The following is a 19,362-nucleotide window of genomic DNA, read 5'->3' on the forward strand; positions in this document are numbered from 1 at the left end:
TGTTTTTTTTGTTTTTTTTTTGCAATTTTGATGTTATAATTTTTGTTTTTTTGCATTTGTATTTTTTTTCTAGAACTTGTAATTTCTTTTTTCGAATGAACAATTTATTTTCCCGGTTTCAATTGTTCAACGTATTGCATTTACGAGTCAAATAGGTTGAAGTTGTGAATAGTGTCAATTATTAGTGTAGGGCCTGGGCCGCAACTGTAGAGGAATGATGACGTGGATGGGACTTGGGGCCGAAAATGGGGATAAGGTTATTTATGCTCTTATACATATAATAAAACTAAATATCCTTCTTGGTCTATGCTTTTAATAGTTATTCAAGTAGTAGTATATGTCCATTATAATTTCCTTATCCACACAAATGGCCAATTTTTTGTCTGAAAATTTAATCAATATTTTATAAATGCAAATTAAAGGATTCATTTAGTAATTTTACAGAAGGTTTAATTTTGTTAAATTGGTACTATTAATTAATTACGTAAACATGGAACTAAGACATAAAATTGAGTTTCATATCAATCTTTCTTTATTTTGGGCGTATTTTTTTTTCTAGTGATATATTCTTCTTCTTCTTATTCTTCTCGTTTAATCTTTTCCCCAACTATTTGGGCAATTGAGAGAAGATTCGCCTTTAATAAATGAAGTACAATAATAATTTTGACTTTTCACTTATAGAATTAATGTTACCATCTTTTTCTCTTCATATATAGTACATCACTTAACAGAACACAAGTATTTGTTATGGCTTGAGAATCATCTGACGTGGCCTATTGTTCACCTTCATTCATTTCACCTTTGAGAAGGTGAATAATTCAAGAATGTGTAAAATAAATTATAAAGGTATAATAATGACTACTAATGGAGTATATAATTAACTCCACCTAGTCTCATAATGATATGCATGTTGTAGAGATGCTTCTACAACAAGTTTCATTTATACTATATAGTTTTGAAGAATCTCAATTCATATGTAGTTTAAACTTTTAAGGTTAAATACTTACTAATATCATAAAAGAATCCATAAATCAAGAATTTCTTAATCCCTCAATCCCGCTTAAAGTTTGTTTGGCACGATATATCATACAATATTGTTTAGTTTATTAAGTTGAGAAATAATAATATAGAAAAAAATAATATTAGTGTTTCATTTTCTATGAGTATGATCAAAAGAGTCCTATTTACTATGAATTGAAATAATACTCCATATAATGGCTTTGAGAATTTGCTAAAGTGCTCATTATTGGTTTCAAAATACCCAATTATCAAAGAAAAAAAACAACTACACTTCCATTATTTTTGTTACTTTAATTATATCCTACAACCATCAACATATCATATGCTATGAAGAAATAGCACTCAAGTTATTGACTTTGGCTCTCCACAAAACATAAAATAATATAAAAATTGAAAAGTGTAAAAAGAGGATAGTGGCATAAAGCATGAATGATAACAACATGACAACAAGATTTAGCAACAATTTCATGGACTCCTCAACATTGGAAACTTTTAACTTTGCTTTCGCCATACGAAATGATAGTAACACCTATGTTTCCTTTTATAATTGAAAAACATTAGTCGTCGGTGTCTCATTTGAGATTGACAAAAATTATAAAAAATACAAATAAATGTAATTAGAAAAAATTAATTAAGAAATAATAATTCATTCTCCATTTCTTTATATAGCAAAATGAGACAAATAAAGTACTCCTAGTAGTTAGCATCATAAAATGTTAAATTTATTAGTACAAGAAATTGAAGTAGTTATTAAATAATACTCCTTAGCAATGTTCATTAATAATCTTCATATAAAGTATATAAAATTACATTTCTATGTATATTATTATTAGCCTTCTATGCTGTTGCAACACCCCACCTACTCTTTTATAGTTTTATTATATAGTAGTAATTTACATTCACTAGTAGTATATTTTTGCTCTGTTTGTGTGGACAAAACTCAATATATATATATATATATATATATATATATATATAGGGTTTTGATCTATGCAAAACTAGATTTAAATACAGAAACGCAGAACAATATCATAATTAGGTCACTTTTAGGTCATAATTAGGTAATTTTTAGGTCATGCTAACAAAGCATGACCTAAAACGATCTTAGCATGACATTAAACCCAAATATTATAATATGACCTAAAATTGCTTAATTATGACCTTCCGTGTTTTTTGTTAATTATTGACCATTAGATCATCTAATCCTAGGGCCAAGATTTGGTCTGCATTTCTGGATTTAAACACATACTTATTTTGATCATCTCCCTATATATATATATATATATATATATGGGAGCGTTATTCTCCTTTTCACATCTTAGATCATTTTTCCTTCTTAATATTACGCGTTAGATCTAAGGCATCAACGGATCAGATTGATTCTATAAAACTGGTTCCGTGTTGCATTATAGAAGGTGGTTGTATGCATTACAGGGTTATTATTGACATTAGACGGAAAAGTAACTGACACATTTTGGTATCTGCGAATAATGCACCACATGGTCACGAGTAATGCATATAATTGACTATATAATGCACAATATGTGAACTGCAATGCATACGAATAAGATGTACCATGTTATGATGTTTGGACACACGTTTCTTGTTTCCCCTAAGGGTTTAATAAGCTTAGGGGCTAGGGTATAGTACGTAGACACGTATGTAATCTTCACATGGTAACGAGTAATGGATATAATTGACTATATAATGCACAATTTGTGAACTGCAATGCATACGAACAAGATGTGCTGTGTTATGATGTTTGACACACGTTTCTTGTTTCCCCTAAGGGTTTAATAAGCTTAGGGGCTAGGGTATAGTACGTACGCATTAATAACAAATTATAAAACGATACGAATAATTCACCAAATTGTCACGAGTAATGGATGTTATTAACTATATAATGCACAATATGTGAACTGCAATGCATACGAATAAGATGTACCATGTTATGATGTTTGACACACGTTTCTTGTTTCCCCTGAGGGTTTAATAAGCTTAGGGGCTAGGGTATAGTACGTAGACATTACTAACAAATTGTTGTTATTGGAATATACGTATGTGCATTATTTGGTTTAGGTAGTGCATTATGTAGCTCTTAATTGTCATTATCTTAGTATATTATGCATTATTAGAGGTATTGTGTATATGGGTTAATCAACGGATTGAAGATTACATACGTGCATTTAGTAATGTCTACGTACTATACCCTAGCCCCTAAGCTTATTAAACCCTTAGGGGAAATAAGAAACGTGTGTCAAACATCATAACATGGTACATCTTATTCGTATGCATTGCAGTTCACATATTGTGCATTATATAGTTAATAACATCCATTACTCGTGACAATTTGGTGAATTATTCGTATCGTTTTATAATTTGTTATTAATGCGTACGTACTATACCCTAGCCCCTAAGCTTATTAAACTCTTAGGGGAAACAAGAAACGTGTGTCAAACATCATAACACAGCACATCTTGTTCGTATGCATTGCAGTTCACAAATTGTGCATTATATAGTCAAATATATCCATTACTCGTTACCACGTGAAGATTACATACATGTCTACGTACTATACCCTAGCCCCTAAGCTTATTAAACCCTTAGGGGAAACAAGAAACGTGTGTCAAACATCATAACACAACACATCTTGTTCGTATGCATTGCAGTTTACATATTGTGCATTATATAGGCAATTATATGCATTACTCGTGACCATGTGGTGCATTATTCGTAGCGGTTTCCAGCCATTATTAGATTACTATTGTACCCTCATAATGCACAAAATAGGACAAATAATGCAACACGGGATTAATTACCCAATGTTGATCTTGACCGTCCATTTCTCTAATCTAATGGCTGATATTAAGAAGGAAAAAGGAGGAAATATAGGAAAAGGAAATGAATACATCCCTATATATATATATATATATATATATATATATATATATATATATATGGGGTGTGATAAACTAAAAACCCTCTATAATACAAACTATACAAACTTTAATCCTACTCACTTAATACAATTAATCAACGGTTAATATAAGAGATTTTTCTAATGTCAACATTTCCTACAAATCTGTACACTCCGTTGACATCGAATAATCAGAATTTGTACACCCCCGTTGACATAATTTGTACACCCTGTTGACATCAGCCCTTGTTGACAGAATTTGTACACTCCGTTGACATCAGCACCCCCGCTGACAGAATTTGTACACTTCGTTGACATCAGCCCGTCAACAGCCCCCGTTGACATAATTTGTACACTCCGTTGACATCAGTTTGTATTATAGAGAGTTTGTATTTGATCACACCTATATATATATATATATATATAGAGTCCCATTATTCACAAATCCACTCTTAAAGACCGAACCACCGAACCATACAAAATTAGGGTTTTTTGATCTAGTTTTTTATAGATGAGAGGCACAAATTTATAATTTATTTTCACATTCATCACGAGCCTATTTTAATTCATCCGAAGGTAAATAAGTCATACAAACATGTTACAAAGATTTAAATTCATTCCAGTAGGTTTTTACTTCATTCTAGTAGGTTTTTACTTCATTCCAGTAGGATTATTACTTCATTCCAGTATGTAAATGCGATTTCGCCGTCGCGTGTCGTTCTTTCTCTCTACAATATCTATCACCACCGCCACAACGCTGATATGATGTAATAAACACATGAAATGATGCAATAAATTATTGGAATGAAGTATGTGAAGTCCTACTGGAATGAAGTAAAAACCTTATCCAATGAAGTAATAACGTTTCTGAATGAAGTAATAAACGCACTTGAATAAATTGCATTTTTAATGTAAATAAAGTAAAAACTCAGGTCAATGAATTCAAATGAAACATATGTTGAATCATTTCAAAACCTACTGGAAGAAAGTAAAAACATGTTGTAGTTTCAAGGTATTACGTACGGAATGAAGTAATAAATCTATACAATGAAGTAAAATGGGCTTGTAATGAAGACCGAAAAATTTACACAGCAGCACATCTCATAAAAAAACTAGATCTAATGGCCCAGATTTGATCTCTAGTTCGGTCTTTAAAATTAGTTCGACATTGATCACAACCCTATATATATATATATTAATATTTCAGATGTTATCCTGAATTCAGAAATAAATATTTGCCACAAATATCGCCCCCACTATACTCACAAAATTAAAAATATTAATCTAGGGAATTTTAATACATGGCCCATGGCGAATTTGTCTTTATTACTTTCTCGTTTCGCACTCTAGGAATCCTAGATTTATTTTCAATGTAGCATTTTGGTTTTACCCACTTCGTCTTATTCCTTATTTGCCTTCAATCACCGATCACAATTCACATACAAAAATGCAATACTAGTATCTCAAACAGAAGTAAAGCCAAATCTTTGCTTCTATCTATACTCTCATAATTTTATTTATTTATTTTTTCTTATCAGTCTCTAATTTCAGATGTCTATTTAAATTTATGATATTTTTAAATTTTAAAAATAATTAAAATTCTAAACTTATATATTTAAAATAAAAATTATGGAGTATTTAAAATGTACTCCCCTTAATATGTACCTATTCAATTATAAGAAAATAATCTTAATAAGCTCCTGCCAATATTTTTTTTTCTGCATCCGCCCTTGCTCGTGTGATTGAGGGAGAGACACACTTGTGTTTCTGCCGGACCGTACCGTACCCGAGGTGTTCGATGCGGATTTTAGCCTTGCAACTTTTTTTTTGGCTGTGTTCCAGATGCTCTAAATCTAATTGTCATAATCGCCTGCTTCCGATTGCTCTAATTAATTGTGATAACTCGATAACCCTAATACACTTTAATAAATTTCTTACTTTTGTAATTTTGCAGATGAGTCTATTATTCTTCATTGTATTCCCTCATTGAAACTGAACTGTAAATCTTGGACAGTATTGTCAGTAGCTATCCCTTGTGCGGCCCACCTAATTTTTCCACTTTCAGACAACTACATTCCCATATCGTTAAAAATAAAAAGACAAAACAAATTATTCATTTTGACTCATTAAAATTATTTTTTTCATTTTCCGCACATTTATGAAAAGACCAATATTCAAATCTAGCCATAAACTTGTTTTCAAATCTAACTTAGTATATTGCTAACTTAGTATTTAGTTACTCGTTTTTATTATTGATGGTTTTGCAATTATTGATTTGTTGGGTTAGATTAGTATATTTAGCATTTTAGCTTATTAATCCGTGTCTTTGAAAATTTGAATGAAAAAATTACGACATTTCAAATATTAGTATCATTTTTCCCTTCTGCCAAAATTTGTTTATAATTAGAACTAATATGTGTCTCTCCCAAATACTCTAATAGTACATCCATTCCAATTAAATTATGATTAAAACTAATATAAAATAATTATAAATTTATAATTGGAATTAAATTAAATTTAAATAGGTGCCTAGAACATTAAATTTAACATTTAAGAGCACTGGGGCTAGGCCATGTCCTTCTGAATTCGAAAATCTAACCCACCACTAATGAATTAATGATTCATTGATGAGTGGACCCAATTTATTTGTCTTGAATTCCAATAATTTCATGCACATGGAAAATGATAATTTCGTTATCATTGGCAATGCCTATAAAAATAAAAATAAAAATAAAAATGAATAAGGTAATTTTTCTTCACTCAAAAAGAATCTATTAACAGGTTATTTTCTGCTAAAAAAATGGTTGCAAGATGATGGAATTACAGGGATGGAGTAAGAAGAAAAGTAACATCCATTTATTATGGGACGTCCTAAATAGAAATATGAATCGCTTATAGTGAGACAAAGGAAGTACATTTGAAGGAAATCGCGGTGATTTTTTGTGGAGGGATTAGTATTACGTTTTGGAGGTACTCAATCTCGGATTGACGCAGTCGACCGTATTGTATCTTGCATTCACGCCGGCATTGTTTTCTCGGTGGATGTAGATCAATCTTGATTGAACCATGTATTTCTTCCTTTCATATTGTTGCCATTTTCTTTTGATATCTTTTCTTAACAAAAACTATAGAATTTAAACAAGGAAGGTAAAAAAGGTTGAGCTCTTAACTACACATGGTAGTATACTAGATAAGAAGTTGAAGCCATTCATTGCCGAGTTCCTCTTACTCCTCTTGTATTCTTCGAGCCGAATCCACGACAGATTCACTGCACCTATCCAACTTTATCGATTCAAGTGTTGGAATATCTCCGATGTCCAATGAAGGAATCATCTTTCAGTCTGAGAATCTGAAGAAGGGGCAACAAACCTATCTTCGTCTTCATATCAACTTCTTGAGGGAATTCGGGAAGCTCACTTGTCGCACCAAACAGACAAGTGTGTGTTCTTCGGAACAATTAAGGCGAAGAGACTCATGTTTTTGGAGACGGTAGAGATTGTTGAGGCAGTAGTCATCTCCTCCTCTTAACAAGTTTCCGTCATAATATAACTTCAATGCTTTGATGTTGGGGATTCGTCTAAGTACCCCCTCACCAAACTTGAGATTGCTTACCACCAAAAGCGTCTGTAGGTTTTCCAACACCATATCTTCGCGACTGAGAGGGTCGGGGACATAATAGGCACCTTCACTCTTTCCAGGATTGCTCATGACATGCCTAAGCTGCGGCATCTTCCAAATCTCGAAAACAAAATCATGGCCAACTTTTACCAAAAGTACTGTCTGTAAATTCCAGAGAAAATGAACCGAATGAGGAATCTTTATGAACGGATGGTCCTTACCAGCGACGGGATAAAAACGCAAGTTAACCAGGTTCTTCTATTTAGTCTTCTGCTGCCTCTTCCAAACTTTTCCCATGGGATGATTAAACTGACTTGAATCTCCTGGTCTTCAGGAAAAACTCCCATATAAAGAAAACAAGGTTTTATATAAACCGGCAAATTATTATAACTCGTTTATAAAATTTGCAAGCAAGTTTTATCGTCCTCTAGATTCACAATCGAACTTAAATTTTCTTCAATAAAACCCCAGTTTTCTTGTGTTCGTTCAGACTTTGATAAGAATCCTCCAATCACAACAATCAATAGTGGAAGGCCTCTACAACCGCTAAAATCTTCTTTCCGACATTCTCCAACTCGAGTGGACAAATTTCTTTGCCAAACACAATTTTGGAGAATAGGTTCCAACTGGTAGCCTCATCCAAAAATTTCATATCAAGACTGTTCGAGTAGTTAAGCTGAGAAGCCAAGTTCGATAGCCTTGTAGTCACTACTATTCGACTCCCATTTTGATCATCCGGGAAGAACCTCCTAACTCTGTCCCATGCGTCAGTGTTCCACATATCATCCATCACAACCAAATACCTCCTTCCTATTAAATACTTGTACAACTGTTCTCCTAATTCATCTTCTCTCAAATGTTCCCTGTTCTCCTTGCCATCCTTATCTACTTGATCAAGAGTTTTTCTGAGAATTTCTCGTGCATTATACTCTTGAGAAATTGTAGACCACCCACAGACATCAAAATGTTCTTTGATAAACGGACTTACATAGATATTTCGAGCAAGAGTGGTCTTGCCTATCTCACCCATCCCAGCGATCGGGATAATTTGGCGATCAAGCCGTCCTCTAGTGATCTTCTCCAGCATTTGATAAAAGACATCATCAAAACCAACCATGGTGACCTTCTGCGTAGATCTAGGCAAGCTAACATTAGCCGGAGACTTTATGAAGTGGAGCTGATCTTTAACTCCCATCTTTTTAATCTCCGTTACCTCCATCTTGATCGAATCCATTTCTTCTATCACACTTTGCAGACCTGTTATCAATTCAAAAAGAAACAAGCAAAAGTGACTGAGATTGCTATAGATGATAATTAGTCACTTCAGTTCAGCCTAACTTGTGTGTGTGTGTGTGTTGAACAAGACAGAGATATAGTCCACTAAAGTAAAGTTCTTGTTTGAAAATTCAACAAGACCTTGATAGAATTCATGGGAGCTATGTTTTGTAGATCGAGCAAGAATTTGATCCACGATATAGGACTCGATCACATCTTCAGCAGCGTAAGCTGCTTCTGCTATGCGACTCTCCCATAAGTCTTCTTCTTGAGTGTAGCCACCACGGGAAGAATAGCCTTCAAGAAAATCTTGCAGGGAATGAATTGTTGCAGTGAGAGATTCAACCTGTCTTTGGTGGAGGGGAATAGGAGGATGGGGATGACTGTGAATTTGATCAATAATTTGCATTACAGAAACTAGAGCTCCATAGGCAGCCATTTCTTACTGTTTTTTTTTTCTGGGATTTTCTCATTCAAATCACAAAGGTTATTTGGCACATGTAACATCATAATCATTATAAATGTATGAAAATTGACATGATTTTGGCTTGTAGGACCTTCAGACAAGTGCTGGTTGAGTCAATGAGCATAAGAAAAAGTCATAAAGCAGTTACTTCAGAAATCCCACAACTTCATTAAAAAATGTAATGCTAGTTGTAAAACTGGATAACTAATTCTCAATAATTGAGAAAAGATAAGCATATAAGTACTTTTTGTAACAAGGACACTTCCCTAATTAAATATTTTATTACAGTTTTCGAATTCTAATTCAATGGTCAAATTCTACAGGATCAAACATATGGAAAAAGAAAGCAGAACCCAGATTCCAAATGAACAAATTCAAACTTGAAAATTTCTGATTCTCGAAGAATGAGGGGCAAGGGGATTGATCGAGAAAGATCTCTTGTTCTTATTATAGGATCGTGATTGGATCCGCATATGTTTGGTAAAGAGAATAGCCATTTGCAGCTTCAGTGGCGACTAGATCAACACCTTCTTTCTTCGAGAGAAACTCCCATATGTTTGGTAAAGACAAATCTTTTTCTATGCATTTGAACAACAGTTGGTCATATTTCTCTTTATTGAGAAACAGAAGAAGCCATACAGGGGTTTTCTCAGGCCTGTTCATACGGTGTCAAAACAGTAGGCCAAGGTATCCAGTATCCTACGATACCAGTAGGAATACAGAATTTTTCACTTTACCTTATCCAAAATGTGTGTGTGTGTGTGTGTGAGAGAGAGAGAGAGGCATGTTATCAGCATCTGCTATGAAATTCTGATATCCAACATACAAACAAACAGCAGGATATTAACCCTTCAATCAAGGTTGACAACTAGTTAATAAAGACTATTACTTGACAAAATAACTTCAGGTTAACTAGCAGTTGATGAACAAAGAAAACATGGACTAAATCAAATTTAAACTTTCATTTTCAAATTTACATCCTTCAGAGTAAGCTAATAAAGGACAGTCGCTGTTTTCGGCTTCCTTATTTTTCTTGCCTACTTTCCTATAAGAGCATCTCCGACACGCCTTACCGTGAGTATACAGAAGACAGTTGAGATCGAATTTCAGTTCGGGTGGAATCCGCTGATTGAGATGGAGATATGTAGTCTTGACATCGGCAACACCTGGCACCCAACCCATTCCCTTAGCTATTTGGAAAATCTGTAGCAGCACCTCTTTAGCATTCTCTAGCTATTAAAAAAAGAAGAAGCAAAAGGCATATATCTGAAGTACTCACATGTGTGTCCACTGGGAAATCGTCGTGTTGTAAATTAAACAGCAGGACACATGACACCTGCCAAAAATTTCAGATAATTGTGTTACAATCTACAAATTGAGATTCCAATAGTATTAATAAGCAACATAACCAAGTACTTACCACCGTAGTACGTTATCTAGAACGTGTTTGGTTTAACTTATAAGCTTGTGAGAAGTGTTTGGCAAAACAAGATCCTAAAGAGCTGTGAAAATCAGCTGCAACAACTTATAAACGCCTAAACAGATAAACTCTTCAATCATCTTTTAACACATGAGAGCTTATAAGTTGTCTAAAATAAGCTTACCAATACACCCTCTTAATTTAACCATGTGATGTGACTATATCTTATTCATTACACACCATTCACTCCCTGTATAACAGATTTTTGCATCATGGTCTTTAAACTTACAAGCCACTTGATAGTAAGTCGAGTACCAGCATAAATAAACGTGCAAAATGATATTCCGGGAATACATGAACAGATTTGAATGTTGCTTTATGAAGTTAACAAAGGCACATTTGTTACTTGGTTAACATCTCAAGCAAATCTTATCAAGAAGTATATAATTCAATAAGACTTGATTTTTGTATGAAAATACTGCATACAAAAGGACACATCATGGATCTATATCAGATGAAGGTGGAGTGAAAGACATTGTTTCTAGAAGGATGATCACAACTTTCTACCACCAACACCTAATGCGGTCATAAGTTCCATACGTGCATCTAAATCATGTAATATGGAAAAGGAAATACTTACGGTTTTGGGACCAATTCCCTTCAAAAGAGAAAGCTCTGCCTTGACCTCCTCAATGGACATCTCTCGCAAATACTCCATGCACAATTTCCCTCTTTTCTCAAGCAACACACTCAACAAGTTCTTTATACATGAAGACTTTGTCGGAGCAAGACCTCCACATCTTATTGCATCCTCGACATGTTTAGACTCTGCCTCAAGAACCTAAACGTAAGCGGGAAAATGCACTGAGAAAACATTATAAAAAACTGGAACCAACCAGCAAATACAAACACACAAGGGGAAAAAGATACAAACACGTCTAAAAAAGTGCCTTAACTAGTGAAGTCCTTTAATATTTAGACACAAAAACTACATTCTCTCGCCATAAATGCCAGTGAGGCTGACTAGAACAACACTATCTTCTGCTGATGGATATCCTAAATTTGAAAGCAGTATGTCTATTGAAGCCATTGAAATAGAACCCCACGAATAAAAATTCAAGGCTTTAAAAACGAAAATGCAAGAAATAAACCGCCTAGAATCATAAGGTACAGATGAATCCATTCACATTCTCATAGCTGCACAAGCATATTAAACCAAAATCAAAAACATATCTGAAACTTCTGAATCCAAACAAGAAACTTCTTTAACACTTATTGTTGAAATTGAGGCAAAAGCTGAGTACTTGAATAGTAGGAGTATACCATACATGTTGCCAAGTGGGGAAAGCTTTCCTGAGTGAAGCAAAAGCCCTATCCGAATTAAGCTCAGTGGTGTTTTGGGACAGTATGGTTTTCACTAAACCATCCAAAACACTCTCAATTCCATCCTTTTCTCCCTCATCTTCCAAAGGCTTGGCCTTTTTGAGTTGAGATTTTGCTTCCAATCTTTGGTTGCGATATTTCAAGAATTCTGGGGGGAATCCATGGAGGGACAAGAGTTCATCTCTTACGGACAAGCATTCTTCATGGGTTGGCCGAGAATGATCCGGAAATGGACTCTTTCCGGCGGCGCCGCTACTGTTCACGGTTGTTTTGGGCGATTCGGCGGAGGATTGCTTTCTTTTACGCATACCGTCGAACAAAAAATTGTCTACTTCTGCGTGAGAGAGTGAATGTTAATTTCAATAAAAATTTACTACTACTTCAAATTAATGAAAAAAAAACAGTAATTCTTCTATTCCCCGCAAATTTAAAAATGATTTTTTACAAAATTATGAATTTTTACATTATTCCTTATTCTCACTACCAAATATTCAGGTCATATATACTCCATACCATATATTACATTATTCCTTATTCTCACTACCAAAAATTATGAATTTTTACATTATTCCTTATGATGTAATTGAATACTAGTCAGTGTTTTACATTATTCCTTATTATGTAATTGAATACTAGTTAGTGTTAAGTGCGTTGTTAAATTGATGAAAATTATGAATATGAAATTTTAAATGAATATATTAATTCAATTTCAGCTTACATTAAATACGATTTTACCAAACAATGCACGTGAAATAATTATAACTAACGTTAAATTTTATAGTTTTTTTTATCTCTTTTCAAAATTAGGAAATATTTTAAAATTTGACTAAATTTTATGATTTTTTAAGTAATCTATATATAGTATCTTCGGTTGAATTTATTAGCTAAACTATGATTTGAACCAGAGTATATACTCATATTCTACTTCCACAATTAACACGTTAATTGTGGAAACTAGCATTAACACGTTACTTATGACAACATATTCTTTAAATTCTTACTTTCTATATACTCATATTCTACTTCCACAATTCAAATTTCCCAATTATGGCTTTCCAACTATTTTCAATCTTCATGATTATCATCTCGATTTTCCTTCTTCTTCCGTCATCCATTTCCGCCGGCCTAGTCGCTAAACCCGGATGCCCGGACCGGTGTGGGAATCTATCGATTCCATATCCATTCGGGGTGGGGCCGGAGACTGCTTCCTCGACCCATCCTTCAACATCAGCTGCATAACATCATCCACTTCAACGGATCCTCCAAAAGCATACATCACCATTCTTGACAAAGAAGTGATCGAAATAAGCGAAACTTACGTTCGGGTCAAGTACCCGAGCTTCGCGGCGACCACTTGCTACGACGGCTTGCGGGAATATGAGAAGCACGATGCGCCCCTGAATCTGTCGGGGACTCAGTACACGCTGTCGTCTGAGAACTGGCTGACCGCCATCGGGTGCGACGATATGGTGCTGGGAACTGAGCATCCGAATGGGAGCTTGGTGGGAAGCAGCTGCGCCTCTCTTTGCGGCGAGAGGAATCACACCGGCGGACTTGGGTATTGCCCGGATAACGGGTTTTGGTCGGTGCTCGGTAATGGCTGTTGCCGTTCTCCCATTACCGGAGGTAATCGATTAATTTCATATTTGGGCAAATTGTCTGCAAAATCATAAAATTTTGTTCATATTATGATTCATCCCGTAACTTTAAAATCAGTCTACAAAGCATGGATTTTTACAATTTTCTCAATTTTTCCCTGACCACAATTTTGAGATTTAATATATATTGTACTACGTTGATTTGACGCATACATGTTTTTTAATTAATGACATAGGTGAGTTATCTGCAATGTGACACATTGAGAAAAATGATAAAATTCCCGTGAGTTGTTTTCCCTCGGTGAATTTTTCAAATACTACATTAGATACAACTTCACCCAAATAAGACCCGTGGTAAAATCGAGAAAAAAATATTAAAAATTCAAGATATGTTGATTATCAAAGTTGCAAGACATATCAAGATTTGAGCAAAACTACAATATACCCTTTATATTTAGCACAACTAGAAAGGAGAGGGAAAGGTAAGATTAAAATTACAAAATGAATTTTTTGATTTATTTTGTAACTAATCCTTATTATTTATTTATTTGGTAAGGAAAGAGTCACTATTTATTTTGCAAAATGAATCTTTAAATGGTGGATAGAATATTTAAAAATTATATTTTGGTAGTATCAAATACTGTAATAAAGTTTAAAAAATACTACATAATACTCTGTCTTTGAATATAACAATCCCAAATAATGAACCATTAAGCAATAAAAGTCAAATTAAAAAAAATTAAAATAACTATGCACAAGTTGATGATTAAAAAGTCAAACCAAGATATAGAAAATTGGTCTTAAACGAGATAAAAATAAATAAATTAATTAATTAAAGCATACAAGTGGAAATTAATGACTCTAGTGTAGAAAAACTTGTTCTACATCAGTCGTGTAACTGTAATACGAGGTTTATAGACTAAATGAACTTTTTCCCCGCAGGCAGCAGTTTCCTAAGAACACAATTAACTGACCTAAGTGGAGCATTGGTACGAGGTAGGGTTTTCCCATGCAGGAGACAAGATTAGGAAGTGGAAATCAATCGGTATTTTCGTATAACTTGGAGTTTCTACAGAATAACTCAAAGGCGTTCTCTGATGAGGTTATGGAGACGACAATGGCACCGGTGGTGCGGCTGGATTGGCGGATTGGGAATAAGAATTGCAGTCAGCAGCTGCCCAATGATCCTAGCTATGCATGTAAAGATAGGAGTATTTGTGGTGATTTGTATGAAGTTGATGGATACTATTGCAGCTGCTTTCAAGGATACAAGGGCAATGCCTACCTCCCCTGAGGATGCCATGGTATTACTACATACCAAGATACTCATTCTTTTCTTAAGCTATAACAAATTATCGGAAAAAAACAAGATTTTTGGTCAATGGTCTGTCCTAACTTTAAAACACATGAAGTTTGGATTTATTTTCAGTTGTCCCACAATGATTTTTTGGTGAAATTGTATCTGATATGGCATGACAGTTGGAAAATTATATATGGACGATGTAGTCTATTCATGTAGAAAATGACTTCTTTTAGTTGAAAAACATCAAAATTATACTACTATACATAAGTGATAGAGTTTTTCCTTGTGGGCGAACAAATTCAAACTTCATTTTTTCAGATCGGAGAAGTTGAATAAATCCAAACTTCATGATTCTTCACAAAAAAATTGAATTGTTCCAAATTATAGTCATTAATCACAATAAGAATGCAATTATAGGATAGGTTCACCCTAATATTATCCAATGTTGAGTCATTAACCTTCTTTCTTCTTATTCTTCATCCATCAGCATATTCCATACCAGTTGCTAAACCTGGATGCTTGGACCAATGTGGGAATTTATCGATTCCATTTCCATTCGGAATTGACTCAAATTGCTACATGGATCCATCTTTCGAGATCAGCTGCAACGCCTCCACGAATCCTCCCAAACCATACTTCTCCGCTCTCAACGCTGAAATCTACGACCTTAACCTAAAATTACCCCAAATTTGCCTTCGCCTGCTACAATTCGTCACAGAGCCGAAGCTTGATCATCGATTTGTCAGCAACTCAGTTCGCACTGTCGACTCAGAACGTGCTCACCGCCCTCGGCTGCGACGACATGGCAGTGGCCTACGGAAAATCCAAAAACACAAGCTTTGTAGGCTGCAGCTGCGCCGCCTTGTGCACCCGCTCCAATGGTCTTGGCGATTATGGTTCCTGCGCAGAATTCTTCACGCTTTCTTCAGGCTTTGATTGGTATATGCCGGGCACTGGCTGTTGCCAGACCCCCATTTCTAGAGGTAAACCCTTCACCTTCTTAAAATTTAAAACCCTAAAAAGTAGTAGAATCCTAATATGATTAAAATTCCTCTAACAAATTAAAACATACAGGTATAGCTTACTTGGAAGCAAATTTGACAGACTTAAGTGGACAATGGCGTAGGAAACTCTTCCCTTGCAGCTACGCTTTCGTCACAGAGAAGACTATGTATTCTGCTTCTTACCCACTGGAATATCTTACTAACTCAACTGCACCAATCACCGATGAACATTTTATCCTGCCTGTGTTGGTGTTAGATTGGAGGATTGGGAAAGAGAGTTGCAATGTAGCACAAACAAGAGGTAATGCTTTTGGTTGTAAGGCCAACACCAGGTGTGTTGATTTTGATGAAAATGATGGAGGCTACCTTTGCCACTGCTTGGAAGGATACCAAGGCAATCCTTATCTCGGACAAGGGTGTCAAGGTCGGTATTCAGATTCCGCTAACTCATTTTATTCGTATTAACCTGGGCTATATAAAAGTCAGACTCGTATTCTTTAAAGTTAAAATTGGGGGCGAAAAGAGTGAAACAAGGTGACTAGTAATATCTCTAAATTGATTATTTTCTTGTGATGCTTTTCGACCTAGTAGATATTGATGAATGTGGCGATGATACAACAAATCCATGCAATTCAAGTTCAATTTGCATCAATACTCCTGGTTCTGTCACCTGTGTGTGTCCAAGAGGATTCTACGGTGATGGAAGGAAAGATGGCCCTGGCTGTATTCAGGTCACACAATCCAAGTCCAAGACCATAATCTTGACAGGTAACATTACAATTACATCATCATCATCATTCATTAATGAAAATAAATAAAAGGATGTGTTTTGATGAGTAAATTGAACATTTAGGTATGGGATCTGCATTAGGGTTTCTACTATTCCTCCTAATGTGCTTTGGTTTGTATAAGATGCTCAAAAAGAGAAAGGACAAAATGGTTAAAGAGAAGTTCTTTAAACGAAATGGTGGTCTTCTCCTACAACAGCAGACCAATGAAGGTGCACTCGGAAAAACAAAAGTTTTCCCCTCACAAGAGCTTGAGGTCGCTACTGATTACTTTAATGAAAGTCGGATTCTCGGACGCGGAGGGCAAGGCACTGTCTACAAAGGAATGTTGTCCGACGGTAAGATTGTAGTGGTCAAGAAATCAAAGTTGGTCGAGGAGAATCAACTTGAACAGTTCATAAATGAGGTCGTGATATTGTCGCAAATCAATCACAGAAATGTGGTCAAATTGCTCGGATGTTGTTTAGAGACTGAGGTTCCCCTGCTTGTTTACGAATTCATGCCAAATGGGACCCTTTTTGAGCTCATTCACGATCCAAATAATGAATTCCCAATATCATGGAGCATGCGTTTGAAGATTGCTGCGGATATATTAGGGGCACTGGCATACTTACATTATGCATCCTTCGTGCCTATCTATCATCGAGATATCAAGTCTAGTAACATCCTTTTAGATGAAAAATATGTAGTCAAGGTATCGGATTTCGGAACTTCAAGGTCGGTTAATGCAGATCAGACTCATTTGACTACTATGGTTAAAGGGACGTTCGGATATTTAGATCCAGAGTATTTTCTGTCGAGCCAGTTCACAGAAAAGAGTGATGTTTATAGTTTTGGAGTAGTTATTGTCGAGTGTGAATCTCACGATCCAGAATGGACAATAACAAGAAAACAAGAAGCGAATTTATGTGGTTCAGCTTACGCTTACATCCACGGGCAAAACGTTGTGACTATTTTACTAGACTGATCTGAAAACAAAAGATGAATACAAGCACTCACGCTCACTATCGATTACAAGATGATTCACTCAACTCTCTGAGAACAATAGGCTATGAAAATCGCGATTCAATGCTATCTGTCTTCTTCACTCGGCTGAAGATTACTCTCATTCATCTCTAATCTGTTGTGTTGCATTTCCTCGAGCACTTTATATGCGTGTTGAGCAGCTGAGTAATTGATAACAAACTAACTTCCTTCTCCGAGTCAGTTACTAACCCACAACGGCTAGCTCATGTACCTTGAATTAACCCGAGCAACTCCAACGGTCATATTAGTAGCCTTGGTTCTGGGCTAGCTGCGTTTGCTCAGCCAAACCATTAACATCGAGCTTTTAACAGGACAAAGGGTGATTTCTATGGGGAAAACAGTTGACGATAGAAGCCTAGCAACACGATTTCTTACATGCATGGAAGAAAAACGTCTTGACAAAATTTTAGACCCTCAAGTTTTGGAGCAAGGTAGAATGGAAGAGGTGCTTTTAGTTGCAAGGCTTGCACAGAGGTGTTTGAATCTCAAAGGGAAAATGAGACCAACAATGAAAGAAGTTTCAACAGAATTGGAAAGTTTAAGGATATCTCATTTGTCTTGTTCAACTTTGAAAGAAGAATTTGAGGATGGGAGAGCTTTTGAAGTTAAGCCCATATCACTTTCAGTTTCAGATATTGAATACTCATGGACAGCCAGTTACAAGAGTCCCTCTGCTTCGTCCTCAGACGCACATCCCATTAATGCCCGCAACAACTTAAACTTCTCGTAAAGCCTATATACTGCTCTTGTACGTACTGGTGAACTCTGTTGTGTTTTGATATTCACGTGTAAGATGTCTCACGTCGATAATGTAAAATAAAAAGAGATCAACTTAACTGTACAAGTTTCTATAATCAATTTTTTTATTAATTATTTCCAGCTAGCCGTCATGAGATGAAACTTTAAGAGTTAGGTGTGGAGGCTTGAAATACATGACAAGATTATATATAGACAAACTCTCTTAAATTATGTTAAACTACCACTCAACAAAGATTATACTGATCAAAAAGAAATACTATGAGTCAAGTGATGATCCAGCCATTATGCTGTTGATATTGATTGCTTTCGATTAATTTTATTGAACAAACAACATGACTATTATTTTACACAGTACGAAACAGAAGTTGACTTGAGAAGTCTTGGTCACGTATACCCGTGTTTTCCACTTTGTGGATGATATTGGTCTCAACTTGGATAACTACATAATGATGAAGCATTACTCGGTAAGATGCTTCTCTTCCATCTAATAAATTTGAGATTCGAGTCATCATAGGGTAAATTAAGAACCATTATTAATCCTCATTAATTTCTTAAAATAACTTGGATAAGTATTCAATAAAATTTCTTACAAGATTATGACTTACTGACCGTGTTTCATCGACCATATACTAGTAGTATATTAGTATATGTACAGGAAAAATCAATTTGGATGACTACGAGCTAGTATTTTTCTTCTACGACTCTTCTCTACATTATTCTCTCTTACTTTACTATTTCTCCACTTTAACTATTTATTATCATTTTTATAAAACTAGGGCAGAAAA

General features: G+C 35.0%; 1 protein-coding gene and 1 pseudogene across 4 annotated transcripts; one reads left to right on the forward strand and one right to left on the reverse strand.

Moving 5' to 3' along the window:
* Window positions 1-6,988: 6,988 nt before the first annotated feature.
* Window positions 6,989-12,455, reverse strand: LOC121782509 (putative DNA glycosylase At3g47830). 4 transcript variants are annotated; one of them, XM_042180403.1, is made up of 5 exons: window positions 12,045-12,455; window positions 11,357-11,557; window positions 10,576-10,632; window positions 8,972-10,499; window positions 6,989-8,812 (listed from the first exon to the last, which is right to left on the reverse strand). In XM_042180403.1, the coding sequence occupies exons 1-4, from the start codon at window positions 12,405-12,407 to the stop codon at window positions 10,239-10,241; spliced, it is 882 nt and encodes a 293-aa protein (XP_042036337.1). In that variant the 5' UTR covers window positions 12,408-12,455; the 3' UTR covers window positions 6,989-8,812; window positions 8,972-10,238. The 4 variants fall into 4 exon arrangements, with proteins under 4 accessions (XP_042036337.1, XP_042036329.1, XP_042036320.1 ...); XM_042180395.1 differs by lacking the exons at window positions 10,576-10,632; window positions 11,357-11,557; window positions 12,045-12,455 and having other exon boundaries at window positions 6,989-7,675; window positions 7,777-8,812; window positions 8,972-10,227; XM_042180386.1 differs by lacking the exons at window positions 10,576-10,632; window positions 11,357-11,557; window positions 12,045-12,455 and having other exon boundaries at window positions 6,989-7,698; window positions 7,777-8,812; window positions 8,972-10,227.
* Window positions 12,456-13,146: 691 nt separating this feature from the next.
* Window positions 13,147-18,548, forward strand: LOC121793118 (annotated as a pseudogene).
* Window positions 18,549-19,362: the final 814 nt, after the last annotated feature.

This window comes from Salvia splendens, chromosome 2 (assembly GCF_004379255.2).
Source record: "Salvia splendens isolate huo1 chromosome 2, SspV2, whole genome shotgun sequence".
Lineage (NCBI taxonomy): Eukaryota > Viridiplantae > Streptophyta > Magnoliopsida > Lamiales > Lamiaceae > Salvia > Salvia splendens.